At 45.2% G+C, this 14,173-nt stretch overlaps 2 protein-coding genes across 2 annotated transcripts; one reads left to right on the forward strand and one right to left on the reverse strand.

Annotated features, from left to right (window-relative positions):
* Positions 1 to 6,076: 6,076 nt before the first annotated feature.
* On the forward strand, positions 6,077 to 11,457 carry BDP55DRAFT_727985 (uncharacterized protein; the record flags this gene model as incomplete). Its single annotated transcript, XM_060579384.1, has 2 exons — positions 6,077 to 9,662; positions 9,716 to 11,457. The coding sequence occupies 2 exons, from the start codon at positions 6,077 to 6,079 to the stop codon at positions 11,455 to 11,457; spliced, it is 5,328 nt and encodes a 1,775-aa protein (XP_060430126.1).
* Positions 11,458 to 11,922: 465 nt separating this feature from the next.
* BDP55DRAFT_109420 (uncharacterized protein) lies at positions 11,923 to 12,906 on the reverse strand. Its single transcript, XM_060565370.1, has 2 exons — positions 12,325 to 12,906; positions 11,923 to 12,259 (listed from the first exon to the last, which is right to left on the reverse strand). Exons 1-2 carry the CDS (start codon positions 12,715 to 12,717, stop codon positions 11,957 to 11,959), a joined length of 696 nt encoding a protein of 231 aa, XP_060430127.1. The 5' UTR covers positions 12,718 to 12,906; the 3' UTR covers positions 11,923 to 11,956.
* Between the last annotated feature and the right edge of the window lie 1,267 nt (positions 12,907 to 14,173).

A 14,173-nucleotide genomic window follows, 5' to 3' on the forward strand; every position in this document is an offset into this window, starting at 1 on the left:
CTATAAGAATTTCGCACTAGGTACCGACAATTAAGGATCATAATAACTCTAAACTATACCTAAAGAATACCGGAAATATATAAAACTATTTATAAAACCTAAAAAAATAAAATTACTAAAACATAGTAACTAAGATATAAAAATCGAACTTAAAAAAGGAATATAACCTAGGTTCTTCCTAATATACCCTATAAATCAAGAAGAATAGGAATACCTTAATAAATATATCAATAAAAAACTCAATAAAGGATATATTTAACTATTAAATTCTCCTATAGGAGTACCCTTATTCTTTATACTAAAGAAAAAAAAAAGAAACTAAGACTTATTATTAACTATAAAAAACTTAACGAAATTATAAAAAAGAATTACTATTCTTTACCCCTTATTATTAAACTTAAAGACCTATTATACGGAGCTAGTTGGTTCACTATAATAAACCTTAAAGAAGTATTTAACTAAATTTAAATTAAAAAAAGAGACGAATAAAAAACGGCATTCTAAACTTATAAAGGACTTTTTAAATACCTCATTATACCCTTCGGACTTACTAATACGCCGGCAACCTTTTAAATAATAGTCAACTATATACTCTGGAAATACGTTAATATCTTTATTATTATTTATATCGACGACGTCCTTATCTTCTTTCCCGACCTCAAAACATATAAAAAATATATCTATATAGTATTTTAAAAACTCTAGGATACTAAACTATATACTAAACTTACTAAGTACGAGTTCTATATATAGAAGGTGGATTTCCTTAGATATACTATTATATTAAAATAAATTCATATATAAGCCTTAAAAATGGAAGCCGTTAAGGACTAGCCTATATTATAGAACATTAAGGACGTATAAAGATTCTTAAAATTTATTAATTTTTATTAACGATTCCTTAAAAACTATATTAATATTATTAGACCTCTTAATAACTTAATATAAAAGAATAACCTATTTGTTTAGGACTTTAAGTATGAAGAGGCGTTTATTAAAGTTAAAAATATAGTCGTCTTCGAGCTAGTAACTATAATCCTAGATCCCCGAAAACCTTTTAAAGTCAAGACCGACGCTTCGGACTTTACTATAAAAGCTATCCTAGGATAACGAGACGAGTAAGGAAAACTTTACTTATACTATTTCTATTCTAAATTATTTTATAAAGTAAAACTAAACTAGCAAATATATAATAAAGAATTAATAATTATTATCAAAGTATTTTAAGAATAGAGGCCATAATTATCTAGAACTAAATATAAAGTTACAGTCTATATAAACTATAAAAATTTTATAAACTTCATAATAAATAAGAACCTAAATAAGCGATAAGTTAGATAGAGCAAATTCCTATCAAAATACAACTTCCGAATTATTTATTGAAAAAATTTCAAAAATAGTAAGGCAGACGCTCTTAATAAAAGACCTAACTACAAAATTACAGTTCCCGAGGAAATATAAGTTATCCTTAAATAAATAAAAAACGGTAACCTTATACTAACTACGAAGCTTCTTATATTAACTAGAAAGATTAATACTAGCCCGACTGGAAAGATAACCCTTAAGCTTATTATAGAAATTTATAATATACCCGTATATAGCTACTAAGGAGTTATTAAAATATAGAAACGGATTCGATAATACTATAATAAATCCGCTATATATACTGAAGTTATAGACGTAATTAAAGATTATATAATCTACAAAAAAAGCAAAAATAGCCCGCATAAACCTTATAACGAACTATAATTATTATAACCACCTATAGAAACATAATAATCAATTATATAGGACTTTATCGTCAAATTACTAAAATCTAAAAAACCATTTACGAATATATAATACGATAGTATCTTAATTATAATCGACCGACTTACTAAATTCGCCTACTTTATACCCTATAAAGAATCTAATAATATAAAGGAATTAATATATATATTCCTTAAAAACGTTATTACTAACTATAATAGACCGAAAAAAATCGTCTTTAATAAAGGCTCTCTATTTATTTTAAAGTTTTAAAGATCTCTAATCTCGTAACTTAATATAGATTATAAATTATTAACCTTTTTTTACCCATAAACTAATAGTTAAATAGAAAAAATCAATTAGATTCTCGAAATATATCTCCGTTATTATATAAACTATAATTAAAACAATTAGGTAATATTATTACTAATAGCCTAATTTGTATATAATAATATAGTTAGCAAAAGTATAAAAAAATCTCTATTTTACCTAAACTACGGATTCTAATTAATAATATATAAAGAAGTACGATAAAGACTATAAGCTATAAAAGTAATAATAGACGTAGTAAAACTTAAAAAAATCTAAAAAAAAACATCTTTAAATCTCGAATTCGTACGCCAACGTATAAAGAAAAACGTAAATAGATTAAAAATTAAAAGACCAACTTTAAAAGAGGGAAATAGCGCCTATCTTCTTCGCCATAACATTAAAACAAAACGACTAAGCAACAAATTAGACTATAAAAAACTTAGACCTTTCGAAATTATTTAAAAAGTCTCAAACGTCAATTACAAATTAAGACTCCTAAACATAATAAAGTGTTATCTAATCTTTTATATTTCACTTCTCAAACCAGCACTAAAAGGTTTATATATAAAAGACCATATTATTATAGAACTAAACGAACTAAAATACGAAATCGAACAAATTATCGACTATAGGGTTAGGAATAAAACACGAGAATTCCTAATTAAATAAAAAAACTACGAATATAAAAAAAATATATAAGAACCTATTACGAACCTCCAAAACTCTCGGTAACTTCTTAAAAAATACTAAAATCAAAATCAAAACTAAAACTCCTAACTATTACGGCATCCTAATCGATTATACTAAAAGCACTACTAAATTATACCTCCCGTACTAATAAGGACTCGTTAGAAAAAACCACCTCCTTAGAAAGACTAAGAATCACCCTACCCTTTTTAAAAACTATCTTCTTTACCTTCTATAAATAATCTAACTTCGATAAAAATTCGTCTATTTTAACCTATACCCAATATAAAGCTTCTACCTATTTTTAAAAAAGAGATTCTTCTATCTCCTCTTTACGTTCTAAATAATTAGCCTCGGTTAAAAAACGATCTATTATACTCGCATTAATAAAATAAAAATACTACTACTTAAAAAAAACTCACGATCACAAATCGTACTAACCGACGTATTATAAAAACGATTATAATAAGTATATTCGTAATACTTCGATTTTCCCTTAAATATTTTACACTTCCGACCTACTAAGCAATAAAACGAGTAAAATATTATAATTTCAAAACTACGCTCTTTTATTTCAAAAACTAGTTTAAGGCAACGATAAGTTAAAGAACTAATAGACATTTTAATAAAAACATTTCCTAAGAAGCCCGAAATAACTAAATAAAGGACTCTATCGATTTATTTATAGGTCTATAGGACTAGACCTTTAAAAAAGAGACCTAATATTACGACTTAATATACATAACCAAGACTAGGGCCTACCCTATAAACTTACGGCAGCTACGGTATACTATATATATATAAGACTAAGGAATATAGGAATTACCCTATAGAACAAAAAAATTATAAAATAAGTTACGTATAAATAAAAAAAATAATTAAACAATAAAGTAATTACTATAATTACCCTAAATAAGTAATCACTTATATCCACCCTTAATTACTAATAAATAAAATAAAGTATTATAAAGGATATATTCAGGAACGAGACTTATATATAAGATAGACTTAAGCCGGGCTCAAAAACAGACTTTCCATAGCTTCTTTAATAATCAACTTAATATCAAATCTTATAATCACTTTCAGCTATCTTTACTAAGAACCCTTCTAATAAGACTATAATTAATCACCGAAGCCTTACTTACCTTACGACTTATAGATATAGCTTTAGGGAAGCTATCTATAACTACGATACACTATTTACTTAATATCGTAGCCTTAACTTCTACAAACATACTCACTACGACTAGCTAGCCATAACAAATACAGAATATCTATTCGGCCCGATAATAGCTAGGTTAATAAGATCCGGATTAAAAACGTACCTACTAAAACTATTAATTACATTAAATAAAAGCTCTTTAATATAAAAGCCTATATTAAATAAAAGATACTATAAAAGGAGATTCTAGACTTTACTATTCTAAATAATGGATTAAAGTATATTTTTATAATAAAAAAAGTCCGTAATAATATTAATAAGCAGTTCGTCAACTTAATAATCCAACCGCTATATAAATAGGGGCCCGTTAAAGGTAATAAGCTAGGGGATAATTAGGGGCTCGGTTACTTACGTACGACTATTTCTAATTAACACTTTTACCCTTTTTACTAATTTAATAAAAAAAGCTTAAAACCGACGAGAAAGCTAAAATAATTATTAAATTATATTAATTATAGGTCCGGCCTCAACGGCGAGCTCTTATTGATTAGATCGATTAAAATATTAACCTATGCTAAAAATAGGTAGCGGCCGTATTTAACTACTTTAGGTAGTATTATGATTCTACTAGAGCGCTAGTAGGGCTGGCACGGGCTAGCGCAAGTTCGAGTTGCTCGAGTTTCTACGGTATCTCCCGTTCGATCCCTCGCTTCCATGCCTGTCGACATCCACACCATCCCATGTCTCTATCTAGGTCGGCCTTCTCATAATCTCTCCGCACAAAGCATATTAACAAGCAAGACACTGGATTGACCAACCCTGCTGTCGGAGGCACGGACGAGTCTGGATGATTGGTAGACATGAGTGTCATTAGCCACAATCCCCCAAAACAATCTAGCCAGCACGGATGAGGGGTCCAATCAAGTGGACCAGAAGACGTTGGAGTGACGCAGCAGTGCAGCACTGCATTGCCAGGCACGCAAGTGTGGCTCACCCGCTTGGAATGTTGGAGCTCGGAGGCGCAACCGAATGGCCGGCATCTGGAGTAACCCATGTGATGATGATGATGATGATGATGATGGATGCCCTTGGCCGAGAACCAGTTATTGGCGATTCGAGTATGCAGTCCGGATACCTAGCCATGGCCTCTTTTACATGCCACTTGGGATGGTGGTTAACAGAAGCTGGATGGGCGTGCCCAAGAGCATCTTTCGTCTAGTAGGCAGGTGTTAAGTAACAAAAGTATCTTTCAATCAATACTGATAGTAATTTGGCTCGGCAGCATGCTTTTCTAAGTCAAAAGTTAGCTCAAGGGGAAACACCAAACAGAAATCATGAATATGTTGAGGTGCAGCACGTTGAAAGGCACGATGACATAATTATGCAGGTGCAATTTCTGCTGCGCTGGTTGGCCGAAGCTTCATCATCCACAACCTTCGGCTGTCACGTGCCGAACGTCTACAAGAAGATTAGTTTGGGATGGTGTCTGCCTTACCTAATGATGATGGACCCACTTCGATATTCGGGACGGACGAAACAAAACTCCGGACCCTGAGATCCACTCCGCGGCAGCCGGACCCCTGCTCAGACCGCTGAATGGACGCTGCGAACTCAACCCGCGCAGGAGCCAACGTGCCACAGTCCAGAACAACCGGGAAAGAACAGGGCTTCGCAGCACTTTCAATGTTCGGTGCCTCAACCATCCCGTCTTAGCGCAAGGGGACCTCGATTGATTTCTACCCATCTCGAAACTGCGTTTACAACTACGCACCCTACACGTCTTGGTGCGGCTTGTTTGACTTGACGATTTTTATGATACCCACCCCAGCTTCTACTTCTCTCTGCAGTGTCTCTCGACGTCTGGAGCTGGAGTAGCATCCGTTTTTGTCACTTTGAGCATTGCGAAGCAGCCCGCGCTCCCCCGCAATCTGTTCACTCAGATAATCTTCTAGGCACACAGTTTCGACCAAGACCTCACGTTGGACTTCTCGATTCCGTCGCCATCATCGTCCATTATTCCACCCCGAATACCCACACATACACACACACTGTCGATCCGTTCTCGCTGTGCCCGGCCTTGCTTCGAAAGGCACTCATGCGTTCCTAAAGAGCATATACTTCTGCAAAGGGCTCTAGTCCCCGCCAAACCACGACGACTGAAACAATATGGACGACCCCGCGATGGAGCCGCTGGCAGCCGCCGATGCCATCGCGCACCCTCACCGACGCTTCTCGGCTTCGAGGCCTGCTTCCGTCTCCCACGATGCTGCTAAGGCACGATCCCAAGCGAACGATGTCGGCGCGCTCGACCCCGACACATGCCGCATTTGCAGAGGCGAGGCGACCGCCGAGGAACCGCTCTTCTACCCATGCAAATGCAGTGGCAGTATCAAATACGTTCACCAAGACTGCTTGATGGAGTGGCTGTCACACTCCCAGAAGAAGCACTGCGAGCTGTGCAAGACACCCTTCCGCTTTACCAAGCTCTACTCGCCCAAGATGCCAAAGACTCTCCCGGCTCACGTCTTTGTCGGCCACATGGCCAAATACCTCTTCAGAAACGTCCTTGTATGGCTGCGAGCCGCACTGGTCATCAGCGTATGGCTCTGCTGGCTGCCCTACCTCATGCGCTCAGTTTGGGCGTTTCTGTTCTGGGTCAGCGACGAGGGTCTGGGTAGCGGCGCTCTGTGGAACAGCTCAAACGCAACAGTTAGCCGGGGTGTCTCGGTGGCATTCTCTGTTGCCAATTCCAACGTCTGCCCTGCTTCGCCTCTGCTCGAACCAACCACGACGCCGGCGAATTTGGGAGGAATGCTCAAGGATATTATTCAAGGCCAGGAACTGCCCTTTAGCCGGTCATTCCACGGCGTCAATATTACCACCAACGACTCGATGACGGCAGCTCTCATGAGGATGTTGCTAGGGTCCATCACTTCCTCTGGTTCTGCCAACTCTAGCTCAGTACTCTCTCCGAGCGACCCCGTTCTCGATCGCCATCCTTCTTTGTTGAGCGGCGTGTCTTGGTTGCGCAACATGACCCGGTACCCGGTCGTAAACCGGACCATCATCGGCGTGCTAGAAGGCCAAATCATCACGATACTAGTCATCATCTCGTTCATTCTTGTCATCCTGGTTCGCGACTACGTTGTTCAGCAGCAACCCGAAATCAACATGCGAGCCGCCTTTGCCGCCAACGACAACGCACAAGCCCAGCCGCAGCCTGAACCGCACCATCAACATGAGGAGCATTTCCACGACCATGATCATGAGCACGAGCATGCGCACACCCATGATGGTCCTGGCATGGTTGATGAGTACGGTGCGGCAAATTTGAGAGGGCCAAGTGACAGCGAGGATGATGACGATGAATCATTTACTGGCGGCCGACGCGGAATCCAGGATGATCTACCTCACATGGCTTGGGACGAACGAGAACCAATGTCCGAGCTTGCAGCTCCACTGTTGCCGGCAGGTTTACCGACGAGGAGACTCGGCAGTTTTGGGCCCCGCGCCCAAGGAGGACCCGACGCCGACTTTGACTTCAACACACCTCCCGAAGGCGGGTCCAACAAGGACTCGCAGACCCCTGTAGCAACTGTTCACGAATACCTCCGTATATACCGACAGGCCAATGGTGACCCCGAGAAGATCCTCAGAATCATTGAGGAGGAGAAGTTGGATGAGCCACTTGGCTATTGGGCAAGGATCACCAAATCGATGATGGAAAAGAATCGAGATTCGGGTGCTTCCCAGTCGAAAAAGAGCCAGCCTGGACCTGAAGGACCTTCCGCCTCTGGAGATTCTCAAGCTTCGTCTCCATTCTCGGTTCAACTGCCCGCCCCTTCAACACCACAGTTCTCATGGCCGCCGCAACCACTTGGTGAGAGTAGTATTAATGGGACAGGAAAGGGCAAGGAGAAGGAAACGCCGACAGATTTCGGCTTCGAAACAGGTCTGGGAGACGAACGCGCAAGCCCTTCAAGATCGACTCCCTTCCAGAGTCCTCTTCGGCCTCGCTCCGTTTCCGATGGCCCTCAGATGAACAACACTATCAACCCTCTTGCGAACAATAGCTGGTCATTCTCCGGCCTGAATACTGCACCGCAAGCCGAACCTCAGGCGCAGGAGCCAATGCAATCATTTGGTTTCGATCCTCAGGGACAAGAATTCGGTCTTCCCCCAGCCCGATTCACACCACCGCGAAGCAATACCCCAGATTTCGGTTCAGATGCGGATCACGATTTTGAGACTGTTGAGCCGATTCACGAGGATGGGCTCTTTGGCTTCAACGAGCCAGAGATGCAACTGCCTGATCTGATAATCGGGCCAGCTCAAGCCAATGACATCCCCGAGGAGCCGCTCGAGGACATCAACGGCTTGCCTCAGGATGCCGAGGATGGTAGAATAGCCCAGCGGCCGCCTCTCCAGCGGGGAGTTATGGATCGCGTTGCCGACTTCATGTGGGGCGACATTGAGGTGCGAGAGCTAGACATTGGCGGTCGAGACGACGATGCCGCTCATGAACATGATCATGATCATGACAGCGACGACGACGACTTTGATGATGATCTGGATGATGACGAGCAAGACGCTGTTGAGCAAGACCGTGAGGTCGTTGAAGCTGCCGTCGCCGCCGGGCTTGATCCTGAAGCGATCGATGATGCCGAAGATTTCGAGGGCATCATGGAACTGATCGGCATGCGTGGACCCATTGCTGGTCTCTTTCAAAATGCAATCTTCTGCGTTGTGCTTGTCTCCGTCACGATCTTCGTGTGCGTTTTCATTCCTTACAACCTGGGACGTGTCAGCGTCTGGGCTGCCATGAATCCGATGCGCCTTGTGCGAATGCTCTTTAGCGCGACAAAGTTCATCCAAGACGTTGCGGTTGGCATCATGAGCGGACTGACCAGTCTAACCTTGTGCTTCATTTACACAACAGGACGCATGATGGGCTTCCCAGCCAAGAATGGGGTTGGCTTGCTCATGAAGAAGACGTTCGACATCTTCATGAGTGCTTCAAGCAGAGTCCTCGAGAGTCTGACCAGCGAATTGCCCATTATTTCGACCACCGAGATGCAGAACTTTTCCGCCATCAGCCATGAGGCACTGCTCGACTTCAAATCCTATCTCTCGGGATCTTTTGCTGCTGTGGGAGACATACTTGGCGCCGTCTTCGATCGCGACCTGATAGCCAACACCACGTATGCAGCGTCACTCTTAGCGAACGCAACCATATACACATGGAACGCCGTTCGCGATGTTCCCATTAGCATCCTCAACCCTGGATCATGGGTCATCAGCTTCAGTGTGCCGGAGCCCTCGACGGTCGTTAACCCTGCACTATCGTATTGGTCAGGGACGGATCGATTCTGGGCAATTCTCTGCGGTTACTTCACCTTTTCAGCAATCAGCGCGCTCTACCTGAAGCGGGGATCGCCCTTCTCGACGGGGCAGACGGGCCAAGAATGGGAAGCTTCCTTAATCGACTTGCTAAACCAAGCTAGCGGCGTTATGAAGGTCATTCTTATCATCAGCATCGAGATGCTCATTTTCCCACTGTACTGTGGTCTCCTCTTGGACGCGGCTCTACTACCTCTCTTCGAAGCAACCACTTTGAAATCGCGGGTCGCCTTCACCGTCAATTTTCCGCTCACCTCCATCTTTGTACATTGGTTCGTGGGAACGGGGTACATGTTCCACTTTGCCCTCTTTGTTTCCATGTGCCGAAAGATAATGCGGAAAGGTGTCCTCTGTAAGTTGGTGTTGTTTCTGTCACTGGTTATTCTTACTAACAAACATCTACAGATTTCATTCGCGATCCAGACGACCCCGAGTTCCACCCCGTTCGCGATGTACTTGAACGCAACGTTGTGACGCAACTGCGCAAGATTCTATTCTCTGCCTTTGTATACGGAGCACTGGTCATCATTTGTCTCGGAGGTGTGGTGTGGGGTCTGGCCCTGTCTCTTCCCAGCGTTCTGCCGATTCACTACTCTTCCAATGAGCCTGTCTTGGAGTTCCCCGTCGACCTCTTGTTCTACAACTTTGCTATGCCTCTAGCAGTCAAGTTCTTCAAGCCTAGCGATGGCTTGCATGCCATGTACACTTGGTGGTTCCGCAAGTGTGCCAGAGGCCTTCGGTTGACTTGGTTCCTCTTTGGCGAACGCCGCATTGATGAAGAGGGCATTCTGGCGCTGCGCCCTGGCTCGGACCAACTTGCCCTCCCTTGGTGGAGGCGAGCCCTTCTCGAGGTTAACAAAGAAAACAAGGTGATACCCAAGACGTGGGAGGATACGTTTGAAGGTGGCACCGCGAAGCCATCTTCTGCCATCGCATCCGACCAGATGGTCATCCTCACCCTGAAGAAAGCACGCCTTGTCGAATCTGGACAGCTCCTAGAAGAGGGCCAGTTTGTTCGGACCCCTGCCTCGGACCAGGTCAAAATCCCCAAGGGACGACGCGTGTTCATGCCGGTTTCTGAGGGCAACTCTCGACTGGACGGCAAAGACGACGCGCTCGATGGCGACCTTTACTCGACGGACCAGTACCAGCTGGTGTACATTCCGCCGCACTTCCGTGCTAGGGTCTTCTTGTTCATTATGTTCATTTGGATCTTTGCCGCAGTCACAGGCGTCAGCTTCACAATCATGCCACTAGTATTCGGTCGCAAGATGTTCAAGGTCCTCATCCCAGCCCACATTCGCACCAACGACATTTACGCTTTCAGCATCGGTATCTACATTCTGGGCTCCGCAGCATACTTCCTCTTCCATGCCCGTTCCATTTTTTACAAGATGAAGACGTGGGCATTTACAAATCTACAGTCTGTGTGGCAGAGCGATGCTCCCATGCGAGTTGCCCTCATGGGCATTCATACTGCCAGGCTTGCTTACGCGTACACGATTCTCCTGGTCGTTTTCCCTCTCATCCTTACGGCCCTCATGGAATTGTACTGCCTCATTCCTCTCCACACTTACATGTATCCACCGACGCCTTACATCGTCGGGACCAACAATGGTGGTCAGTTCAAAGACGGTATCGCGGTGTCGAACCAGCACACGGCGAGGGTCATACAATCCTGGACCCTGGGCTTGCTCTACGTCAAGCTCGGGGCTCGGGCCATCACCAGCCTGTACGAGGGCACTCGCATGGCGCAAGCCGTCCGCGCCGTCCTCCGCCGTGGATGGCTCCAGCCCGACGTTCTCGTATTGACGAGGGCTTTTGTTGTTCCTGGTCTGCTCATTGGTGGTTTGGCGATATTCGGGCCGCCTTATGCCGTTGGCTGGATGGAGTCACGCGGCATGCTCGGTGTACCTGCACCTGCACCACACGAACTCAAGATGGTTTATCGTCTTTCTTATCCCGCTGGTGCGTTCAGCGCACTGGCAGCAATGGCACTATGGAGTATCGTCGGCGTCTTTAACAATTGGAAAGCGCGTATTAGAGACGAGGCCTACCTTATCGGGGAGAGGCTTCACAACTTTGGCGTCGGCGCCGCGGGTGCTGCGGGCGCGCGGGGGCCGTGGCGGATTCGGGGACGAGCGTAGAGTACCTGATTAAAGGACTATTCTGGTTTCTTTGTCATGATTGCCCATAGACAGAGGCAGGTTTACTGGCGAACGGATTCGCTTCGTGTAGTTTATACATCAGACAGGCCGTACGCCTCTTACATAGTACGGTTTTTATTCTTACTACACTCATGAAGGTTTATGTCGACTGGAGAATTCGTGTAAGCAGTGATTGGGTAGCAAACTTCAGGTAAGTCTCTCGGCAGTGCACCGCATCGTCGTCATATGGGCACATGCCACCTTTGCTCTTGAGCCATCGACTTGGAATTGAGGCTTTACGGGTCTTCAGCGCCAGTCTCGTTGCACTCGATTACATGCGGTCCAAGTCCAGTGCTTATTTCATCAATTTAGCTGTAGCCAGATGCCAGGCCGTCAGGATGACCTCGTCACATAGAGAGTGCTGCGACTAATGTACACTCCAACTTCCTCCACACCAAGCATCATCGCCCATAATCACCAAAGCCTTCTCAAAAGAACTCTAGAAGAACATGGCAGCACCGCCGACAGCAGCAGTAAGCGACACCAAAAGACCAGCCATGGCGCCAGCAGAGAAGACGGTATCACCCAGGGCACCGGGCGCGGCGTTGGCGGTGCTCGACGCCGAGGCGGACGGGGTCGAGGTTCCCGAGGATCCGGAGGATGGGGTGTCGCCGCTTGAGGAGCCGCTAGCGCTGAGGAGGGCTGTGAGGGTGGAGTCTGAGGTGAAATCGACGGTGACTGTTGCGTTTTTGCAGTCTGAGCGGGTTGGAGCTGTGCCGGAGACGAAGTTTACTGCGGCGCACTGCGGGGTGTTTGTTAGTGACGCTCTTTGGTAGGTAGGAAGATACTCATGGATATAGAACTCACAGTATACAAAAGCCCGTCGGGCGAGTGCGCAACAACACTGACAACGCCCCTCTTGCCCGTCCAGTTCCCCGGCGCCACAACTTTCGGCTCGCAAAAGTTGCCCAGGCCAGTCTGCATGACGATGGGGAACAGCTGTGTCCAGCCGCTCGCGGCGGTGGTGTCGAGCGTGGCGCGGAAGAGCCAGTTTGTTTGGGGGTGGCCGTTTTCCATGCCGATTGCGTCGCCTTCGACGTAGAAGTCTGTTGTGGCCGAGGAGGAGGAAGCGGTATAGCCGCCGCAGGGGGCGGTTGCTTCGTTGTCGTCTGAGTCGCCTAGGGGTTTGGGGAGGGTGAGGGAGAAGTGGGCTGTTGCTGTTGAGGCGAGGAGGAGGAGGGGAGTTAGGAGACGGGTCATTTTTGCGGTTTTGAGGGGAAGGAGTGTTGTGGGCGAGGTTGGTGATGTTTGCAGTTTGGTGGGAGGTGTTATGTGTGTATGCTGGTGGTTGAAGGCTTTGGTATTGAGGCGCACAGCGCGGAGGGAGGACAGATATTAGGATTGGGTTTGATTAAGATGGTAAAAGGCTAGACTTGGAGACAGATGAAGGGGAACACGGGCTGTTTATGAACGAGGCGGCGGCGCGTGGGATGGAATTGGTCAATGGGCGGGAGGAGAATGACCCGAGCAACGGGGTTCCCTTTCCTCTCACTCTTCTGTAGCGATAGCCTTGTTGCGCCGTTTGTCTCGAAGGAGCTTAGATTGGGTAACAGCAAAGCTCCTGGCGAGCTTTCGGTTTTATTTGGCAAGGGTAGTATGGATATCTCTTAGCTGGGCCGGAAGGAATTGTTGCGTTAGATACATGGCATCCATGGGGCGGAGAGAGACGCAAGGTCTTGCCGAATCTCTCTCACCGTTACACGAGAGCGAGCGAGCCTCTGTTCTGAATCTTGAGGTAAGATACATAGGAAAAGGGCTTGAGAGATCCTGAAAGGGTGAACGAGAACCTCGGATTCAGTGGACTAGGATGCCTAGATCCGGCAATCGGCACAAGGCGAGGTGGAATTGAGTTGAGTCCTGCAGTAAGAAAGAGGAAGGTGACTTATTGGGGGCATTGGGCCCGGTGGCAGGAGGAAGCCTTGGAAGCAAAGATAAAACTTGCTCACTTTGGCTGTTATTGCCGAACTGATTAGCTCCAAGCTTCACTTTTTACCACGTTGGATGGTTGCATGTTTTCCCCTCTCTATATGCATGAAAGAACCAAAGGTTCCCACCTAGGTGGACTCTCCGCGCCGGGACTGTCGGGACGAGTCTTGGCTTTCATGTTCAGTGAGTGGAGATGACTGATGAGGCTCTTGAAAGTCCTCGAGGCGCTTATACAGTTTCCTCGTGTCTTTTCGCAGCGGCCAGCCTCTACGGTGACAATGAACTGTCGTCGCGATGCCAACAAGCGATATCAAAAGGCGGCGGCGCGCGGGGACGGGTGGCTTGATGCTTAGACGGTTAGACCCATGAATGGGAGGGATGTAGTTAACCTTAGATAGACTAGCCCCGCGATGCGCGCAGGGACTTTCTGGCTGCGTGACTGGGATTGTGACCAATCATGAGGCCGTTTGGGAATGTCACTGAGAAGTTTTGAGCAAATTGTGGCGTTTGCGCAGATGGGATTGGGGGGGACTACCCCTGTTTGAGAGTTCGTCAACTCAGACTCTCTCTCTCTCTCTCGCTCACTCATCGACAAGGGGCCGGGGGGATATCTGGGGAGAAGGGCACGAGGGGGTTCACGGGGGGTTTTGGGATGGATCTTCTGTCGTGAGCATGTTTCTAAGCTGGGCGGTAGATCGTAGGAGAGATTCGGCTGGTTTGAGGAATTGTC

Source organism: Colletotrichum godetiae (genome assembly GCF_030913485.1).
Source record: "Colletotrichum godetiae strain CBS 193.32 chromosome Unknown BDP55scaffold_18, whole genome shotgun sequence".
NCBI classification, from domain to species: Eukaryota; Fungi; Ascomycota; class Sordariomycetes; order Glomerellales; family Glomerellaceae; genus Colletotrichum; species Colletotrichum godetiae.

Excerpts from the sequence above, each read along its gene's own strand:
- BDP55DRAFT_109420 (XM_060565370.1), bottom strand. The coding sequence starts at position 12,717 with ATGACCCGTCTCCTAACTCCCCTCCTCCTCCTCGCCTCAACAGCAACA. Across the intron at positions 12,260-12,324 it reads CCGACGGGCTTTTGTATACT|TGCGCCGCAGTAAACTTCGT; the intron begins GTGAGTTCTATA and ends AACACCCCGCAG.